At 34.0% G+C, this 19,344-nt stretch overlaps 2 protein-coding genes across 2 annotated transcripts in view; both read left to right on the top strand.

Annotated features, from left to right (window-relative positions):
• The window catches only part of LOC137400858 (uncharacterized), a 259,198-nt gene that overhangs the window by 13,159 nt on the left and 226,695 nt on the right, over positions 1 to 19,344 (top strand). The gene's annotated exons all lie outside the window — the stretch shown is intronic.
• The window catches only part of LOC137399640 (uncharacterized), a 35,629-nt gene continuing 25,314 nt past the window's right edge, over positions 9,030 to 19,344 (top strand). The window contains exons 1-7 of the mRNA XM_068085823.1: positions 9,030 to 9,131; positions 13,328 to 13,433; positions 13,705 to 13,774; positions 13,897 to 14,005; positions 14,566 to 14,611; positions 16,217 to 16,657; positions 17,030 to 17,052. Of these exons, the coding sequence (XP_067941924.1) occupies positions 9,030 to 9,131; positions 13,328 to 13,433; positions 13,705 to 13,774; positions 13,897 to 14,005; positions 14,566 to 14,611; positions 16,217 to 16,657; positions 17,030 to 17,052 (897 nt within the window). The remainder of the gene's footprint in view (positions 9,132 to 13,327; positions 13,434 to 13,704; positions 13,775 to 13,896; positions 14,006 to 14,565; positions 14,612 to 16,216; positions 16,658 to 17,029; positions 17,053 to 19,344) is intronic.

Genomic DNA, 19,344 nt, shown 5'->3' with positions numbered 1-19,344 from the left:
AACGTATGCTGAATATAAATAAGTCTATAAAACAATGGAGTATAATGCTAAAAATGAATATTTGCTCTTGCTTTTTGCAAAATTTCTTATGTGGAATACCGCTCTGAGAAAAGTCGGCCACCGTGCTTCTTTCTAAACATTGTGAAAATGTTTTCAGTGAATCGCATTTCGGCATGTTCATTATTTCGGCGTACATAATAAGCTCACCGACTGCCAAATTTGGAATCCGGCGAAAACTTTCTTGAATTCGTATGGTGAAATAAAATTCAGATGGCAAGGTGAAAGTCTCACCATATTCAACTTCGTAAGGTGGAAAAATCATATATCAGGGTGATCGTATCCTGAGGGTGCACTGTACTAATAAGTATAATTATAATTTTTTGCTATCGCGAATCATCATTTCAAAACTTCTTCATTGTTTCACAATTTTTTCTCGTTTTACCTAGCTATAACATAAGCTTAAAATTCTCTTTGGCATCTTTGGCTAGTAACTTATATTCATGATTAGAATTTATGTTCATTTTTCACTTGTAGAAAGTGAGGAACATCGATTGATCAATGATCATCTTCAACTCTCAGAAACAAAGTTTCAAATTGTTGGCTTTGCTTATTTATGCTTTTGTTAAACATTTATTCATTTTGAAAATTAGACTCACAATCTATCTAACTCTCAAATTGAAAGCTCTCAGTACATACGGGTTAGAACGACATGTATATGAATTAAGTTTACTACATTTGTTTTATTATTACAGGAGGTTTATGTGGTTTACTAGGGGAGCAGTCATGTATGTCGGAAAACTGCCATAAATGGGAGAGAGATACACAAATTTGTGCTGCACCAACCATAATATGTTTAGTCTGAGTTTGCTGCAGTAGATTAATTTGTCCTATTATATGAGTTGAAATTATGTGCATGGCCACAACTTGGATGAATGGTTTTAACAAAAACTTTGTGCTGCGTTGAAAAATCTTTGGCTCGTAAAAATTATATAATATAATAATATTGTTGAAGACAATGCAAAACATGATTTGCAGAACATAGTGAGTATATCATAGCCCAGTTGCCATCTGTACCGAACTCTTCTCTGATAGATGAATTTATGAAGTGTAATCAGAGCTGTATTGGCAGGTACTTCTGCATAGCTCAACTCAATTTCAATAGATTAAGTATTAAATTTAAAAAGTTTTATGCTTCACCCTATCAAGTGAAAACAGGTGAGTCCACAAGCCTCCAACCAGGTGTGCATTAATGGCTTTAGTAATCCTTTTGCCAGACTCGGCGGGTTAATTGATTTCAACGAAATTGCTGTTGTTTTGCGTTCACTATTTTGGTCAACCAGAAAAACCATTTGTTTTTGTTCTTGAATTAACTAATCGAATGTGACCAATAAATCTTTATTACGAATTGATACTGATAATGACTAGATAATGTTGAGTACACATGACATTTGGGATGCAGTTAGTTTCATCATATTATCGAACATATTCTTTTCAAAGATGGCGGCACGCTTACTTTGTTTAGTTGTTAGTTTCCCGTGTGGGTAGTAATGGAGAACTTAGCTGATACAGAGGCCGCGATAAAATAAGTTAATTTGACGACCTAATTACCGTAGACCAGCAAACTCATAGTCAGTAATCATATTTTTACGCATCATTTAGATGAAGCTGATATGACAAGTTTTTCATTTCCCTTACGGTATTTGAGGCGTTTGAGACATTCATAATAATGTATCTGTAGCTGAATTTAAAATTTTATTCTAGCCAACACCAGGAAACACAAAATAAAATATATGCCAATAGAGCCGTGGCGGACTAGACTTTTATCGCAATAGCCGATGTGAATGCGAGAGATACAAGCAGGTTGTATCACTCGTTACATCATTTTGGGCAAGTCTGAGCATGGTTTTTTGGCCTGAGCATTTTTACCGCGATCAATTTTTGTCGATTTTATTCTTAAAATATTTTGACAATGAAATCGTTTAACCGAACAAACAACATATCAACTGATACACAAAAAATAATTTTTTTTTAAATCAACCAAAATTTTGCGCAGTTGCATCTTTAAGCTAGACATTACAAAAGCCTTCAAGTTACTGACAGGTATCACAGATAACTAAGATGGCAGCAGCTGGCACCGCTAAATATCTTCAGGCAAACTGAATAGCCAAGATTATTTTGTCATTAGCTGGCATAGTGAAAGTTTAGCTAAGTTATTTTTATAAGAGATCTACTAATCAGCGCCAGCTTGGTGAGGTGTGTGCAGAGGTGTGTTGAAATTAGGTTGGGTGTACACAGTCATGACTCTACATACAAGTCTCCCAACACAAAAAGTTTTAGCTATGAGAAAAATTCTGAGGAAACTTTTGTTTTGAGATACGAGAAAAGTATGAAATATGAAAATGTGAAATGGTTTTCAATGCAACTTCTAAGTGGCCTACCATGCAAGAAACTGCTTTCAAGATCAACATTGTTGCATCTTTCTCATTGAATCAGTTTGAAAAGGTTTTCAAATTTGTGGCTAAAAGTGATGGTGAATGTGAGGTCAAAAAGCCAAACCGCCATGAGATGATAAAAAATTAAGACAATGACAAAATTACAATTCAGTTTATTTTAAGATTAAAACGTAATTAAACTAACAAGATAAACTCTTTTAACTTAAATTTAAAGCTTATGTTATGTAGTGTCACAAGAGTGGAGCATCCTGAACATGATGTCATCCAGTCTCTCTCACACCTCCGTTGGCCACTACCATCAAAAATACGAACTCCATACAAACTGCACAAAACAATTTTACATTTTAATCTAAATCATAGCTACTTGATAAATATTTGCTATTTTGTGAGCATAGGTAGTGCATTACAGTATTTGAAAACAAGTATTTGCACTGTAATATCCTGTTTATGGTGTTTTTTCAGTGGGTAGGAAAGGACCGATTGCAATTAGTTGTTTTATATAATAAATGATTTGAAAAAAAGAGAGACTTGACATACAAGCATGATCCTTAAACACATTAAGTTAAAAAGGTAAATTAGCACGTATTCCATTAGTAAAATAAATACTTTGTAATGTATATATTCTTTACTTTTATTATGGGTGAATTGAATTCATTATGGTGCAGCTAGCAACAAGAAAGGTTTATTGAGGCAATGATTGCTCATGTTAAGTTGTTGCTAACGACCAGAATACTCGCTTGTATCAACTAATCCTGTCATAAGAAACAATTCGAAGATGCATGCGTGATCTCTGACGAACGATCGCGATCTCTGATTAATCGATTGATTGCAATACATTGGTTCAATGTGCACAAAAGGGTGGCTGGCAATTAGTGGCACAAAAGAGTTGTTGCTAATTAGAGGTGTAGTTTTGGTGTTCATGATTTGCTGCTTTATATGTGTAACGCCAGCAGTCAGGGTTAAGTACTATTCAACATCGTGTTTAGAATAAAAACTTTTGTTCCACAAGCCATGCCAGACTGTAAGTAATTGACAATACTAGTTTATTTTAATTATAAATGTGCTTGATGATAAGATTGTTTCATTATATTGAGGAATATAGGGTTGTTTGTTTCTAGAAAGCTTGTTTGAAGTCGATTTTTGTAAAAAATTGATTTTACCACTTGAGTTTCAGTTTTATTTGTTAAACGTGGGTTTAATTAATTTTTTGTTTCTCTTATACGCTTATGTTAAGTTTGCTGTTAAAATTTCATTCCATAAATGTGTCTTATCTACCTGGTGTCTGCAGCTCTATGAACACCAATTCTCCTTTGTATGTGATATTTTACTAATGGTTTGGCAAGACAACTTTTATAAGTGTCCAATTTAGAAATGACCCATCCTAAGTCAATACTGGCTTCACAATGAATTTATCAGTAGCCAATTATTTTAAAGTTCCTAATCAGTTCAGTACACATTTTACCATAACAAAAGCAGTGTAGGTCTATCTACAACCACTCTAGAAGGTTGAAAAAATTGGTTCCTACGAGATTTGAACCCACAAATTTCAGCTTTGTGCACCTAAATGTTGATACCTGCACAACTCTATTAAACATAACAAATTTACTCGTTCATTCATTCATTCATTCATTAGAATGAATGAATGTCGGATTACCATGCTACAGTAAATGTAGCATGTAAATGCTGTAAATGTTGCGAGTTCAAATTTCATTTGATGCAATATTTTTCCAACCTCCGATCATGGCTTCAAACAAATGGGCACAACTCTTATTATAGTAAATATTATGATTGGATTCATCTTTTTTTCTGAATTTAATCTTTTTGTAAATACTTTGTAAATGTTGATTGTTTATGGTTAAAATGTATTACAAATTATACATAGTTTCACATAATTAGTGAAATATACAAGGAGGCATATTTAGTTGTCTGCATAACCAAGATTTTGTGATAAACCTCATTTTACTTTATTAATTATCACTGGAAATACTGACTTGGAGTTATATTCCCTCTTGAAAAAGCTGTCAGAACATTATTACAGCTTTTTATGTCAATGCTAATTAAATTTGGTCATTTCATGACATTTGAAATAGTTATGACTGTTTTCAAAAAGGTTTTTAAGTTGCTACAAATTATCAATTTAAAAAAAGGTAAAACATTTTTGATTGAATTGTCTATGCAAGTCTCATTTTTTTTATTGCTTAACATATCTTTAAACTTTGAATAATCACCTATATGATATGCTCAATGATGTGTGTTGGGGACTTATAAACAAATCCAATACAGTATTCCTTCACTTTTCATGGTTAATGGGAACCTGTGTCCCTCGCGATCAGTGAAAGTTTTCCAAATAGGAACCATCCTTTATAGTATGTGTATAAACAAACAATTTAACACCAGATCACTTGAACTGCTTTCTAAACATATTGTATTTATTTCCTATGTAAGTGAGTAAATTGAAGTTATCTTGGCTGATTTTCAGTTTATCTTTCAACTTCAGTCCCTATTTTTGGGCTATTTTTAAGCCAAAAAATGCACTTATGTAGTACATGCACAGTTTGGATTTCACCTGGTATGAGTATTTGTACTTGTGACTACTTTTTGTGACGCGACGTAACATAACATAAACTTTAAATTTAACCTAATTAAATTTAGCTTACTATATATAAATGTGTGCTATTCTTATACTAAACTTGGCTCTAATTTTTACGCCGCGCTCATTTTTAAGTTATCAACTTTTTTCTAGCTTAGCTCTTGTTGGTTTGAATTTAAGCTCCCTTTTACCCTCACTTTTAGCCAGCCATTGTAAATCTGTTTTCATCTGACAAAAAGACTGAGAAATGCTGTTCTTGTGAGTAGATTGGCAGTAGATTCTTTTTGTATGCTCGGATCTCAAATTTTTTTTGTGTCTCCAGGCAAAGTTTTTTCAAAACCCTCCTCATGTTCCTCAATTCCTATTTGTTTGACTGGTGTTTAAGGTTTCCTTTTACCGAGACATCTGCTTAGAGTGTCTCCAAGAAATCGTGTCGCTGGTCTGACAGTCGCCGGAGAGTTAGTGAGTCTTACAACTAGGGTGATAGGGAAAGTCAAACAGCGGGAGCCCGCAAAGGCATGCGTGGATGGAGATTGGGAGTTAGTCTAGCCATAGATTTGGGATTTGCAGGTAAGTTTGTCTATGTAATTCAGCTTGAGCAAGACAAATTTCACTGATTTGCTATCAAATTTCATTTGATAGCAGAGTCTATAAAGTAGAAAAGATATTTTATTTTCTAGTTGGCTCTATACTGTTAGAAAAAAGGTTTAGCTAGCTTGGTGGAGTTCGTTTTGTACTAGTTATGGCTACTTGCTTTTTTATAATGCAAGATAAGACAATTACTTGATGCTTTTTATTCGTCAGGTGTTGCACAGCAATGAATGGTGAAGGGGTTTCCATTATTGTTGCAATTGTGAATTGAGGCTGTGTATTTCTTTTGCATAAATTTGCGTTGATGCCAATCTCAGCTTAATTTGTGTTTCATTGAGTTTGAACAAAAGTGCTGTCAGCAGCATAACTCTGTGAACTGTTAACAACTACATGATTTGGTTTATAAGGGTAGTTAGAAAATTGCATTTACGTTTAAACAAAACAGAATGGTTTGCCTTTCACAATGGTAATAGAACATGTTGTGTCTCCATCGTTCTGTATCCATTCGATAATAAAACTAGAACTCCCTTTCAATATTTACAGGGTACAAGTTCATCATAACATTTTATTAGAATTTTCATCTCAATGGAGGTCACCCAAGAGATGGCGCTCAATTCAACAATGGTTATTAGCAAAAAAATCAGCTGAACTCTCAAAGGCAAATAATTTAGGCCTTATCTGACCTCATGTTCATATTTATTATAATATCCTTATTAATAGTATGCATTTGGTAAGTTTTTCAGAATTGTATGTTTAGCTCTGATTTTATTCTTTTGGTGCAATATTTATCATTTCTGTCATGGCGCTCATTGTTGATTGGGGTGAGTGAAGTGAGGATAATTGAAGATTTATAAAAGGCTCTGAGGCTTTGGAGTTTGATAAATGCAACTTTTTTCTAGCTGACATTCGCTTCCACTATTCTCATCATACATTCATAAATATTTTAGTAACATGTTCACTCTCTGGAAGTTAGTTGATCAAGTCTGTATCATAGCTCTGACTTTGTTCTTATCCTGAAATACAGAATTTGTAAAAACTCTAAATTAATGGTAACTAATTTGGTTGCTAAGGTATCATACATAATCAGTTGAATGAAATCTTACACCTGTTGCCTTATTATCTATGTACATGTATGCTGTCATAAGTGACTAGCTTTTTTATATATTACTGTCAACTACTAGTCAATATTCGACAATAAACAGTGCTATGACTTAAATGCTGAATATCTACTTGTTGGACAAGCGTTTAAACTTTTAGCAACTCAAAGGTTCTAGACAATTGGTAAACATAGCATTTATAAAAGCACATAAAGTTAAATTATAGTGCCACAATAAAATATTTTTTATCTTTAGTAGTGCATTGTGACAAATCATGTTAGTTAAATTTTGTAGCCAAAAATTTTTTAAAAAGTGAAACTAATTATTTATTAAATTTCCAACAAATTCAGTAAACTGTAAAATTTAATAGAAGGAAAGGCTGCTAAAATTCAAAACACCAAGAAAATAAACACAGCAGAATGATAACTAGCTCTATCATTATTGCTATTGCTTACTTCTGGTGATTTTCGGCACAACAACTTTAAACGAAACATAAAATACGATTTAATTTTCATGAAGTTAACACTGTATATTAAACTCACTAGGTTTAAAAGTACAGGTATCATAGTTATTACATAGCCGAAACCTTTGTACCATCTTTCTTAAGAAAATAAATTTGACTATAAGGATAACAATCTGCATGCTGTTATCAAAACTAATTTTGTTGAAAGCTATGAAAAGGGAATAAAAAAAAACTATTTTGATCAGAATTCACATCACAGTTATTTGGTATCAAAAGATTCCCCATGTCTTACTCTGTTGTGTTGTAGGTGCCAAATATGTGGAAATGTGATTACAAGCTCTTAAAAGCTCAAAAACGAAAAGCCGCCGTAGATTGGAATCTCTTGATTTCGATGACTTATCCGCAGATTTGGGTTATCGTCTTGTCACGTGATGTTCTCGCATTAATTGAAAGGCCAATAAAAATCTCAATATAAAACTTATTGTAGCAAAAGTTTATGACAAACACTTCGGGTTTTACCTAAGACCCCGTATCAAACATAAATGCTCGCTACTTTACAGTTTCAGTTTAGCCATTCCATCCGACAATTCAACGTATGTGTACTTCTCTGAGTTGCGATCATTAAAAATGTCAAATTCTGAAAAGTTAAGACCCTGGCGTTTCGAGCCTGACGCTTTATCTGAAGAAAATTCTCAGCAGAATCAAACCTCCCAGCAAGTAAACACTGCCACTAGCCAGCTCTTATGTGCCAAGCCAGCTAGTAGTAATAGTTTTAGCTAGAGAGTGATAGAACGAATATTATTATATGTATATGATGTTAATGATGATAATTATCGCTTCAGATTGCGAAAAAATAATTACATATTTTTCTCGAATGACAACATTAACAATTTTAATATTTAAATCTAGTGCTGCACTGATATACTGTTGGATAACATCGACCTGATGTATTAGCTATGGTTGCATAGACATATCTGTTCATTTCTTTAGGAGCTAATACCACCCGCTACAGAGTGGTGTGTCTGCAAGCGCTGTCAAGACATGCCATCTCTACCTGAATGTTTGTGCTGCCATGATGCTGAGTTTGCGCATCGTCTCCATGACTGCAGGGAGCATGAATGCCTGTGTATGCATCCTGGTGTGGACGAACTTGTGGCGCTTGCACCCCTTGAGTTGCGTGAATAATTACCTGCGATATCATAGTGAGTTGGATTTTCATGTAATGCAAACAACACCAAAGCTATGCTAATGTGTCAAGCATTATCTATAATTCTTGTGTTACATATTTAATGCATCGGTTGAACACACATATTCTGAACTTGTGGAACACAAGGAGAACTGTTATATTTGGCTTGTACACTTACTACAGTAGAGAGTGTATTAGTTTTATGATTTTATTATATAAAGATGGAGATTATTTTGATGATCAGCAATTATTGTTTTTCAATAATTTTTTGGTAGATAATCTATTCCCATTTTGAGAGCCATCGCCAAATGCTTGGAAAAGGTTGTGTGCATACCGCAATCTTGTGTTTTGGCTTATGCCGCAAATTTGTCGCGGTGAGCGACGGCCTCTACCTGCCTGCTTGGTGTCTAAGATTTGGGCTCTTTTCCCACCAACGGATGATGAAGAAGAGTTTGCAGACTAGCATAGCCGAAGCCCTTGAACACATAGTCTGCAAACTTTTCTTCATCATCCGTTGGTGGGAAAAGAGCCCAAATCTTAGACACCAAGCAGGCAGGTAGAGGCCGTCGCTCACCGCGACGAATTTGAGGCATAAGCCAAAACACAAGCTTGCGGTATGCATACAACCTTTATAACAACATCTGTTGTAATGGACCTTACTCTCAGGCCGTGGAAAATTAGATCGGACTGGCATCGCTTGAAGCCTTCCAGCTCCATGGCGTTAGAGCTGGTGGCCTCCGTTGACTGCAAAGTAAAGAAAGTTACGACCAACAATCACTTTCACATTACTTGAATGCATTATTTAGCTAGATCAGCAACTTCATGTTTATGTATTGATAACTACTAAAAAAATTGGATTTTTGTCAGGCTGTGAAGTAAAAACTGTCAAAGTTTTACCTTGACAAAATGGCTGCTGACTATTAAACTGCAGCCCTGATCCATCATAGTGTAGGCCCCGTATAGTGCGAAATGCCCCGGACTATCGCATCTACCGTCACCTGCCAAATCAAGCTCCCAATCGATTGCTGCCATCAATCCCTCGTTATGCAGGGTGTACTGCTCAGCACTACATTGCAAAACATTGTAAAACTTCTTTATACAAGATTAATTTGTATCATTATCATTGGTCTAAGAATGTAGAATGCTCTTCCCTCTTTTTGTGCTATATTATGATGAAGAATCAGAAACTTAAATTATAATATATTTTGCTTGAAGGATGACATATTTTCATTTCAAGAAAAAAATTGTTTTTAAATGTCGTTATTCAATTAGTGTGCCAAGCTTTTACTCACATTTTCCAAGTTTATGGGTAAATATTAACACTCACACCATGTAAGTATTCTCTTTTTTGGTAGAGGCAAATGCTGTGGCTTGGTATCGCGATGTTCAGGAGCGACAGAAAACGGAGGTTCTGCGTAAGGCATCCGCCAGAAAAGAGTGATGCAGCTGCCAGCAGTGGGTTGATGACGTGAGCTCTGTTCACCCTGGCAGTTGTTTCCCAAGTGTACGATTGGTGACAGGAGGCACATGTAACCTTGAACTCTACCCATCTGCCTTCTCGCACCATCGTGAATGAGCAGGGGAGGGCGCAGGCGTGACAGTGAAATAGTCGCTGGAGTGCTGTCACACTTACTATTATTTTCTCCTATTTGAAAGAGGATTCGGGTCTGAAATCACAACACAATAGTTGACTTTCAATAAGATTTGTACAACATAATTTCCTGTTATTATATCATATTTGCTTGATCAGAAAAAGAATAAATATATAGCCATGCAATCATGATACAGATTTCACAAAACCTTATCAGAATCCATGATATTGTAAACATAAAAATGTGAGTAATAGCTCTATGGATAGTTTTTATATTTTGTCAAGTTTGGTTAAGTTCAGCTCTATCTTACATGTAATTGGAGAGCGTTTGACGCTGGCCAACATATCGCTCAAACTCTTCCCAGTCTTCAGTGGTTGGCACAAACTCTTCATCCAATACTAAGAATAATAATATTATTATATTATATATTATTATTATATATTATATTATTAATAATAATATTAATATGCTATTAACGATGATACCAGAAAATGACAATAACTATTGTATATAACATATCTATAAGTGAGTGGGGTTAAGAAATTTGACGAAATTAATCGTGAAACTTATAACATTATTTTATCAATTATAGATTAATATATTACTTTTTACCGATAGATATGCAGTATGAATTAGTTTTGTTATTATAATAAGAATACTACACGTAATTAAAAAATAAAATACTAATAATATCATATTACAATTAAATGACATTAATATTGTTACATTAAATATAGATTAATACAGTAGTATTAGGAGAATACTAGAAAATAACCCGAGTTACTCTACTAATACAAGTAGTTCATAAAATAAATTACTCACGTGTTTGGTGACATGTGGAGTATGCAAACAGGTTAGAAAACATGCCGTCTTTGAAATGGCGAAAACAAAGGTAAGAGTAAGGCGGCGAATAAATAAAGTTTGTCACATCCAGCTTTACCCAGTTGCTCCACGCCCGGTGAAGGTCTGGTATTTTCTCTGCTCTTGGCCAAAAAAAGGTGCTTCTCAGCTTGGCAGCTGCACAAACACGATGTGGCGGGTTAGACATTATGACGAATTGAAATTAACAAGTTTAATACGAGAAAGCGTTTTTGCTATTTGCGATAGATCAAACTTGAACTGAAACTAACATTATCTGATCATGTGACTTACAATTCCCGCAATATGGCGCGAACAATTTCTACAGCATTTTCCGACCATCACAGCGGGCCAAAAGGCTCATCATGTTTATCAGAGGATGATATGCAATCGTTCAAGCTAAGATCAAAAAATTAAACATATTTTTATGGTAGGTTTTGAGATATCAGTGCTCAAAGTTGCAGCATTACGATGCCGATGAAATAGACGCGTAAGAACAATAGACATGGTTTTTATTGCAAGTGTGAAGTATATTTGTGAAAATATTTTGACGAATAAGGATGCATGAAAGTGTAAACAGAAACCATCTTGCACTACTACGTCACATTTTAGCCGTTTTGGAAAACGAATCCAAACTACGGCGGTCTCGTGTGGCTGTGATTTTCTGTTCGTTTTTGAGCTTTTAAGACCTTATAATCACATTTCCACATATTTGGCACCTACACCACAACACAGTAAGACATGGTGGATCTTTTGATACCAAATAACTGTAATGTGAATTTTATTGCAAGTCAACCTTTAAGGCGTGGTCACACGAGCACCGAACCGACGCAGGATCGGTTCGGAGGCTGGTTCGTGGCACATGTCACACGGCATCCGAAGTCACTTCGCTTCTTAGATACCATACGTATAGAGACAGGACACGGTTTCACTGGTAGTTTTTATGTATTTGAGTTAAATATTTCTATTGTAAACAATGAACTTTGAGGAACAATTATAAATTATAATTACACAGCAGATTTATCAGAAGATCGTTCAGCTGCTCAATATAAATCACTCGCTATAAAGATTTTGCCAAGCCTTTCCATCAACATAATTATATTTTCTTATTAACATATGAATGTTTTTCTATGCTGAGTACATAACAAATAAAAACAGTCTTTATCATAGTACTGTGGTTTTACATAAATAAATCAGTCAACAGGATGAATATTTCATCAGGATGAATGTGACACATTACTGTTATTCTACACAAAAGAAAATCACAACCGTTCTCTTACATTTATGCAAAATTTAAGTGCAACATCTTACATTTATGCAACACAATCACAAGTCCGGATGAATCTTGTCGTAAATTGCTTCATGTCGTTTATTTAACGAAATAAAAGTATCGACCCATTTCTTATTTAATTAACTTGCTCACACGCACGCAAGGAGAAATGTGACGCATGCTCGCTAGAATTCTAGAATTTTAACCAGCCAATAAGAGCAAGGGTTCGGCCAAGAATTTTCGAGCAGCACCCAAATGGTTCGTTTTGGCCAGAAATATTATGGTCCAATCTAAAAAAGATGACGATTTGTGAGTTTCTAGTCCGCAGTTCCTAGCTCGGTTTGAAAACTGTGTAGCTGTGTTGGCGATTATATGTAATCAATAGTACCATGGACGTAAGAAAATTGTTTTGTATAACTTTTAAAAGAAGCCTTTGACATCAGTGTTAAACGTCCTGATCTAGCGGGCAATATTTATTTCTTTTTTGCATTTCTAAAGCAAGCGGCATCGTGGGGCCAGTATCGCGCTGCATGCTTGCAGTCAAAACTCTTCTTCTTGAAAATTAAGAATGAATACTGGCATTAAATAATGGTTACTGGTGTTTTGCTGGTGCTGGAAATGCCTAGATTTATTCTAGATACTAGAAATATAAGGTATATATATATAAAAGAGTGATAAAAACAATACAGTACATTGAAAAATACTAAGATTCACGGCTCTTAATAAAATGTTACGCCGATAAAAATAGATCCTAGACAAGTGTTTTATAAGCAACTATATTCTTGATGACAGTTTGTGTTGCAACAGTGTCTTTTAGTGCAGTCTGTTAAATCTCTAATTGTAATTTTCCTTCGAAATATTGGACTAAGTTGTAGATTTTGTTTTACTTATTTTAGGTGGTATATGTTGGCATAAAACTGACGATTTCCAAGTCGAAATCAGCAATCAAGAAAGTCTTTCTGAGGTTGTGATCTTAAGTTGATGTGACGTGATGCTGTCAACATATCTCTATTTCATTTAATCAGCGGTAAAAGTTCATCATGGAATTAGTTTTATCATAATTTTTGTTACATCAACAAAATATATATTTTGTTTTTTACATCAACAAAATATATATTTTGTTGATATATTTCTTTGTTGATGATTTCTTTTAACGAAGCAGAAAAGATCTTGCCATATTGTAGTATTCGTTAACTTTTTTTATCTTTATCAAATGTTTATTTTCAGTTTCATGCTCTACTAATCCATGATAGTCTCACTAACGCATTAGACCAGCCTGCTGACATTGTTATAGTACCAAGACATGATTCTGAGCAGTCACTACTCCCTAATGGTTAGTATTCTTATGCTGCACTTTTATACTAAAATACTATGTCTTGATATTAATTTTGAGAACAATTAGTGTTGCATGGCTGTGCATAGTTATTATAATTGTTTTAAAAATTTAAAACAGCACATCTTTTATATAGCGTGTAACTTGAATAAGATTACTGTTTTTTAGGCCCGAGAATACTTGCTCTGCGTGTATCTATAACATGCAACTTGCATTAGTTTGCATAGCTTTATATACAAGTTATATATGGTACTCTGTTTGCAACTGGTAGATAGGAAACTGAGGAAAATTCATTTAATGGACTCTCTTTCTTACAAAGGACAACAGACTATTGAAAAAAGGTGAGCATGAAATACTTCACTAGGTTTGTCGATAAATCTTACAAAAAGCAACAGTTATTGCCTTTGCATTCTAGCATGAATGGTTTAATCCAAAAACTCACTGTTAGCAACAATATTTGCAGGAAGCTTGTTTCTGTTGATGAAAGGTTTGCTGATTATGCTGTGACAGATAGTGAGATGGCGGCTATGCAACAGAAAGATTGTGTAAGCTTTGGACTGTATGTTATCAAGGTGAGTGACACTCTCATTCGTAGAGGTCTCAAGACTTCAACAATTATCAGTAGACAACGTCTGGTTGGATTATTCATCTACACATTAACTATTACTTAGTCCTATTCTGTCAATTTTCACTGTTAATCGCAATGTTTTTTCAGCAAAATTAGTGTGATTCCTTATAGGGGGTTATGCAATAATTTTGAACTTTCTAGATATTCGGCATATTTTTTTTGTAAGCTTATTAAAGAATAATTTTAAGAATCTCTATTTTTATAATTTTATTAATATTTTCAGCATGCGCAACGATATGTTGAATCGTTTGAGCTAGAAAATAGAAAAGATGGTGATATGTCTTTAAATTCTTCCACATACCGTAAAGAATTATTGGCAAGTATAAAGGTATGTAAAACAATAACGATTCTCATCAGATTTAGCACATCTGTATATCTTGTATGTAAATATATGTTAAGATACTTCCTCACTTATTTGGTTTAATTTTCTCAACCTGAACTAACAAATTTTTAACATTTTTGCATTGAATTTCGTTTTTAACCAGTTGTCTTTATTTATGTTAGGAAGATGGTCGAGCATTGGTGGATATCAAGCTCTCTATTGAAGCAGGTAGGTTGAAGATGTAAGCCACATATAAGCTAACAAGTTTTATATTTGTATCATGTTAATACATAAAAATTATTTTACTGTGTTCACCAATCTAGAGCATGAAAATACTATTCTGATATCTTTAAATAATATAGTGTTAGTATCTACAGACATTACCCGCTTTATATATATCTAATGCATGTTCTTAACCCTTTGGCTACAGCATGCTTACGGCCGGAAAAATACCAGCGTACGGAAGCAGTTACTAGGACGATTTAAGCTTTCAACATGACTGCATAAAAACTGCAGTAACTTACATCATAATTCTGGTAGTTACATAAATGAATATGCATTTGAAAGCTTAGAAATTTCTCAACAGGCAGCGATTTATTCCCTGCAAATCGTTCCTGCAAATTTATTCGTCTGTGAATATTTCTATCAAAATTGTGATGTGTCAAAATTGCCACTTTTCTATCATAAAACATCGATAACAAATACATTTTTGGAAGCAAAAGCTCTGTGAAAATGGTTCATGATAAGCATCTGCACGATGTCATATGTTTGCACGAGTTTGCAAAGAAACTGGTTGTCCAAGTCGTCCTTTCCAAGCCAGCAAGCTTTTATCTATAGATATGAATTTACCAGGCAGCAAAACAAAATATAACCTGTCGCATATCATGGCAAAAACATCTTCTAACTTGAAAGATTTATTGCTAGCAGGCTGCTCGAAATCATCAGCAAAATGCACAGTAGAAAGTAAACTTGCTTCTATTTCTCTTTCTATTTTTAATTTTATTAAAAATCAGCATAGATAATAAAGGATTGTGGACCAGTAAGACAACAGAGTAGGCTTTTTGAAAATACTTATATGCAAAACTAAATAAATAACTCGCCAAATATCTTTACCATCAACAGGCTCCGAAGCATCTCAATGTTTTTGGAGGCCATATTTATTCGTTTCGTTAAATATAAAATTTATAATGGCTGATGTTATTAAAAGCTTTAAATATTAAAAATACTTACCTGTTTAAAAATTCGAACTTACTCCTGCCAAACTGTCAGCAAAATGTACTTTTTTTGATTTTAAGTCAGCTCCTCTTTGAAAACCGTAAATACTCTCGGTTTCATCGCCGGCTGTTTCACCCTCACTTTCGCAATCCTATTCACCCTGTTGATCTTATTTTTCACTTTCATCGTCTTCCCCCCATTCTTCCGACCTGATATCCTCTTCTTCACCTCCAAACCAGTCAATGTCTTCCTCTAAACGAACTTTTTAGCAGAGCTTGAACAACCGCATGCGTTCATGATGAATAGATTTCCATAAAAGATCACATCTTGGCAAAGTGTATCGCTTGCACATGCGTATTAGATATTATTTATAGCCTCAAAACAGTATTACAAAGCCAACGGAAATTGATCAAATTACAATTTTTAACTTTTAATGCTGTTTTTTTAATAAATAATATATTTTAAAAAAGGTCTGTCGAAGGCCGAATTTTTTCGGGATTTTCGTACGCTGAGACAATGCTCATATTCCGGGCTTTTACGGATTTCGTAAGCAAAAGGTTAACTAGATCAAAACTTTGTGAAGTATTCTGTAACGTTTTCTATTTATTTGTGTAATAGCCAATGAAGAATCCACCAGAGAAGGAGCAGTGAAGTGTTTCATGACAACAAAAGATCATGAAGCTACCAACTGGAATGGCAAGGAGCTTACAGAAAACCCTGTGGAATTTCCTGCTGTCTCACTAGATGCTCAGCTTATGTATTATAAAATCAAGTACCTGAAGCGCTATAAAACACACCATACTAGTTATGGTGTATTTAATGTAGTTCCAGCCGAAGATTACGAACATTGTCGACAGGAGCATATATATGGAATGTATGATGGTATTCAGATGGTAAATGAGACCATTTTATATTATTTTAAAGAGAGTAGCTCTGACTATCAGGTCATTAGTCAGCAACTTATTAGACTGAGTCCAGCTGTACTAGAAGCTTATGAGTCATGGCGTAAGAAGTTGACTCCAGAAGATGAAAATAGTAGGCCATCTCCAGCATATTATGGTATGGAAAAATCCATTACGCATAGCTAAACATATGTTTTCCTGTTATGCTTCCCAATATACACATGTATGCGGATAACTGGCATATCTTCAATATGTTTTAACCCATTCAGGACTAATTAGTTAATGGTTGACTGCTCCCCCAGCCTAATTAATTTTTCACTAGCCTTACAATTAAAATAGAGCTACACAAAATTGAGTATAACTAGAGTTCTTTTCAAAATAATCTTGATTTGTTTTTTGCAGCTTAACAAAGACATTCCGGGCTGCAATTTGATATAAATTCTTGTGCACCTTTACAAATTCTACTGACCCCAATTTCTAATAATTCTGTGAACTTTTTTTTGATCAAAATTGTTTTTTTATGTTTCAGAGCAGCTCACAAGCAGCTTTTTGGTACTGACATTGTTGGACCTATGTTAGATTGATAGCAAACTTTATCAGCAGCAAATAAAAAAAAAGATTTCTCAATTCCGAGCAATAGAACAGGTGTTACTAGCTTCTAACCAACACTACGTCACTGACAGTTTTATCAATTATATAATCAAACAATTTGTTAATTTATATTGAAATGCATTGCAAAGGTTATTATGAATATATTATGCATAAAAAAGATACTCAAGTTACCAGCTAACAGACAATCAATCACCAGCAAAAAAAATAGGTGTAAAAATACAGTAAAATATATTGTAAAAAATACAGTTAAAATGAATATGCATGAAAACGAAACAATATATACATGTATAATATGGGTGTGTTCATAAAAAAATGATGACACGGTGAGAGTTATTTGAAGCCAACTACACATGCATATTTGCTGCCATTATAAGTTAGTTGATGCAGTATTCATCAGATATTGGTGTTGAAGCCCTAGGCTCATCATCAACGGCATCATCACTCACAAGCCCTTGACTGTCTTCACCTTCATGTAGTAAATATGATCGGTAGTAAGCAACCTATTTGCTTTCAAACTTCTCGTACAGCCTAGAAAAAAATTGTGCTTTAGTAGCTTTTCAGGGTAAACACCTGATAACAAATTGAAAATAAGTAGTCTACTGCAGCTAACAATTGGTAATACAAATTGCAAATATTTTTTGATACTGTAGATATAAACACAGAAAGTCATGAAGATGATTACTGTGGTAAGTGTCCCCTATCAACCAATATTAGAGCCTAGAGGTTGGGGCTAGTTTATAGTAGATGTTGAGGTTGAGAACTATATGCTTGACTAATTGTGGGTTGAACAATTGGATATAAATGAAATAAGAAATTTTTATTATCTTGTAGTTCTACAAGGAAATCATAAAACTATTGTTTATTATGGGGTAATAGAGTGATGAGTTCATGCTGCAAAAAGATCTAAAGTTTATTGGATTGAAAATGTTATAATCATGTGTATCATGAAAAAATCTATATCTTACACTGTTAGAATAAAGTTTGTTAGAAATTCACAAGAAAAATTTCGGCTTTTTATCGTTTTTTTTTCGGTAAAATTCTATAAATAGCCACATAAAACTTACCTTCTTCCATCAGAAAATTCTCATTTGCTTCTTGAACATTACTTTTGTTGCTATTTTCTTCCCCTGAGCTGATTACCACATCTAATTCACTTAAAAATTTTGCCATCGTTCGGATAAACCTTTTCCAAAAGGGCGATCAACAAATTTTCAAAACAGTTGATATCTATCACATAATTTGTTAGTTAAAACTTTCTTGTCCAATCACATATTTGGTATCAAAATGATGCCCAGACTCTTAAATTTTGTTTGGTGAATGAATAAAACCGATGTACCTAAACAGCTAAGCAATAGAGCAAATCAAAGTTTAACCCGAAGACTTCGGGAATGGGCCCTGGAGGGCACAACTCTTCCCGAAGTGATCGGGAACAGTCCTGAATGGGTTAAAACAAAATTTTATTGTTTGTTCACACCAGACTATTATTGTGTATTACCTGTTATTTGATGCCCTGATCCAGTAGTAACTACTATGTTATTAACTTTTATGTTGCATATATTTATATAGTTCAGCCATTCTGTATTTCTACTCAATTTGTTTGCATTAGTGGAATATGCATCAAGGCAGTGTGTACTCAGCTATACTCAGTGTGTACTTTTTCTTTATACAATTTTGCAACTTGGTGTATTTAACTTTTTCAACGGTTTTTCTATTTGGTACATATTTTATTTCGTTGAGAGATGCTATGTAAATCTAAATAAAATATAACTTTTACATACAACATACAATGATAATACCTTCTCATAACTCTAAGCTTTAGTTTGTATGAAGTCATAAAACTTTTATGTAGCCAAGCTAATACTTGCTGTTCAAGTCCATGAAGTTGAAATAAGATAACTGTTTTGTAGCCAGGCTAATAATTGCTGAAAAGTTAGGTTCTAACATGTATTTAATAGGAAAATAACTGTTTTGTAGCTAGGCTAATAATTGCTGAAAAGTCAGGTTCTAACATGGATTTAATAAAAATATAACTGTTTTGTAGCTAGGCTAATAATTGCTGAAAAGTCAGGTTCTAACATGTATTTAATAGAAATATAACTGTTAGGTGGTCAAGCTAATAATTGCTGAAAAGTCAGGTTCTAATTTGTATTGTAATTAGAAGAAAAAGTATAATTGTTTTGTGGGCAAGCCAAAACCTGCTATAGTCATGTAAAATAACCGCTTTGCAATGTA

This window comes from Watersipora subatra, chromosome 7 (genome assembly GCF_963576615.1).
Source record: "Watersipora subatra chromosome 7, tzWatSuba1.1, whole genome shotgun sequence".
Lineage (NCBI taxonomy): Eukaryota > Metazoa > Bryozoa > Gymnolaemata > Cheilostomatida > Watersiporidae > Watersipora > Watersipora subatra.
Note: the sequence above shows the minus strand (reverse complement) of the source record. Positions and strands in the feature narration are given on the sequence as shown.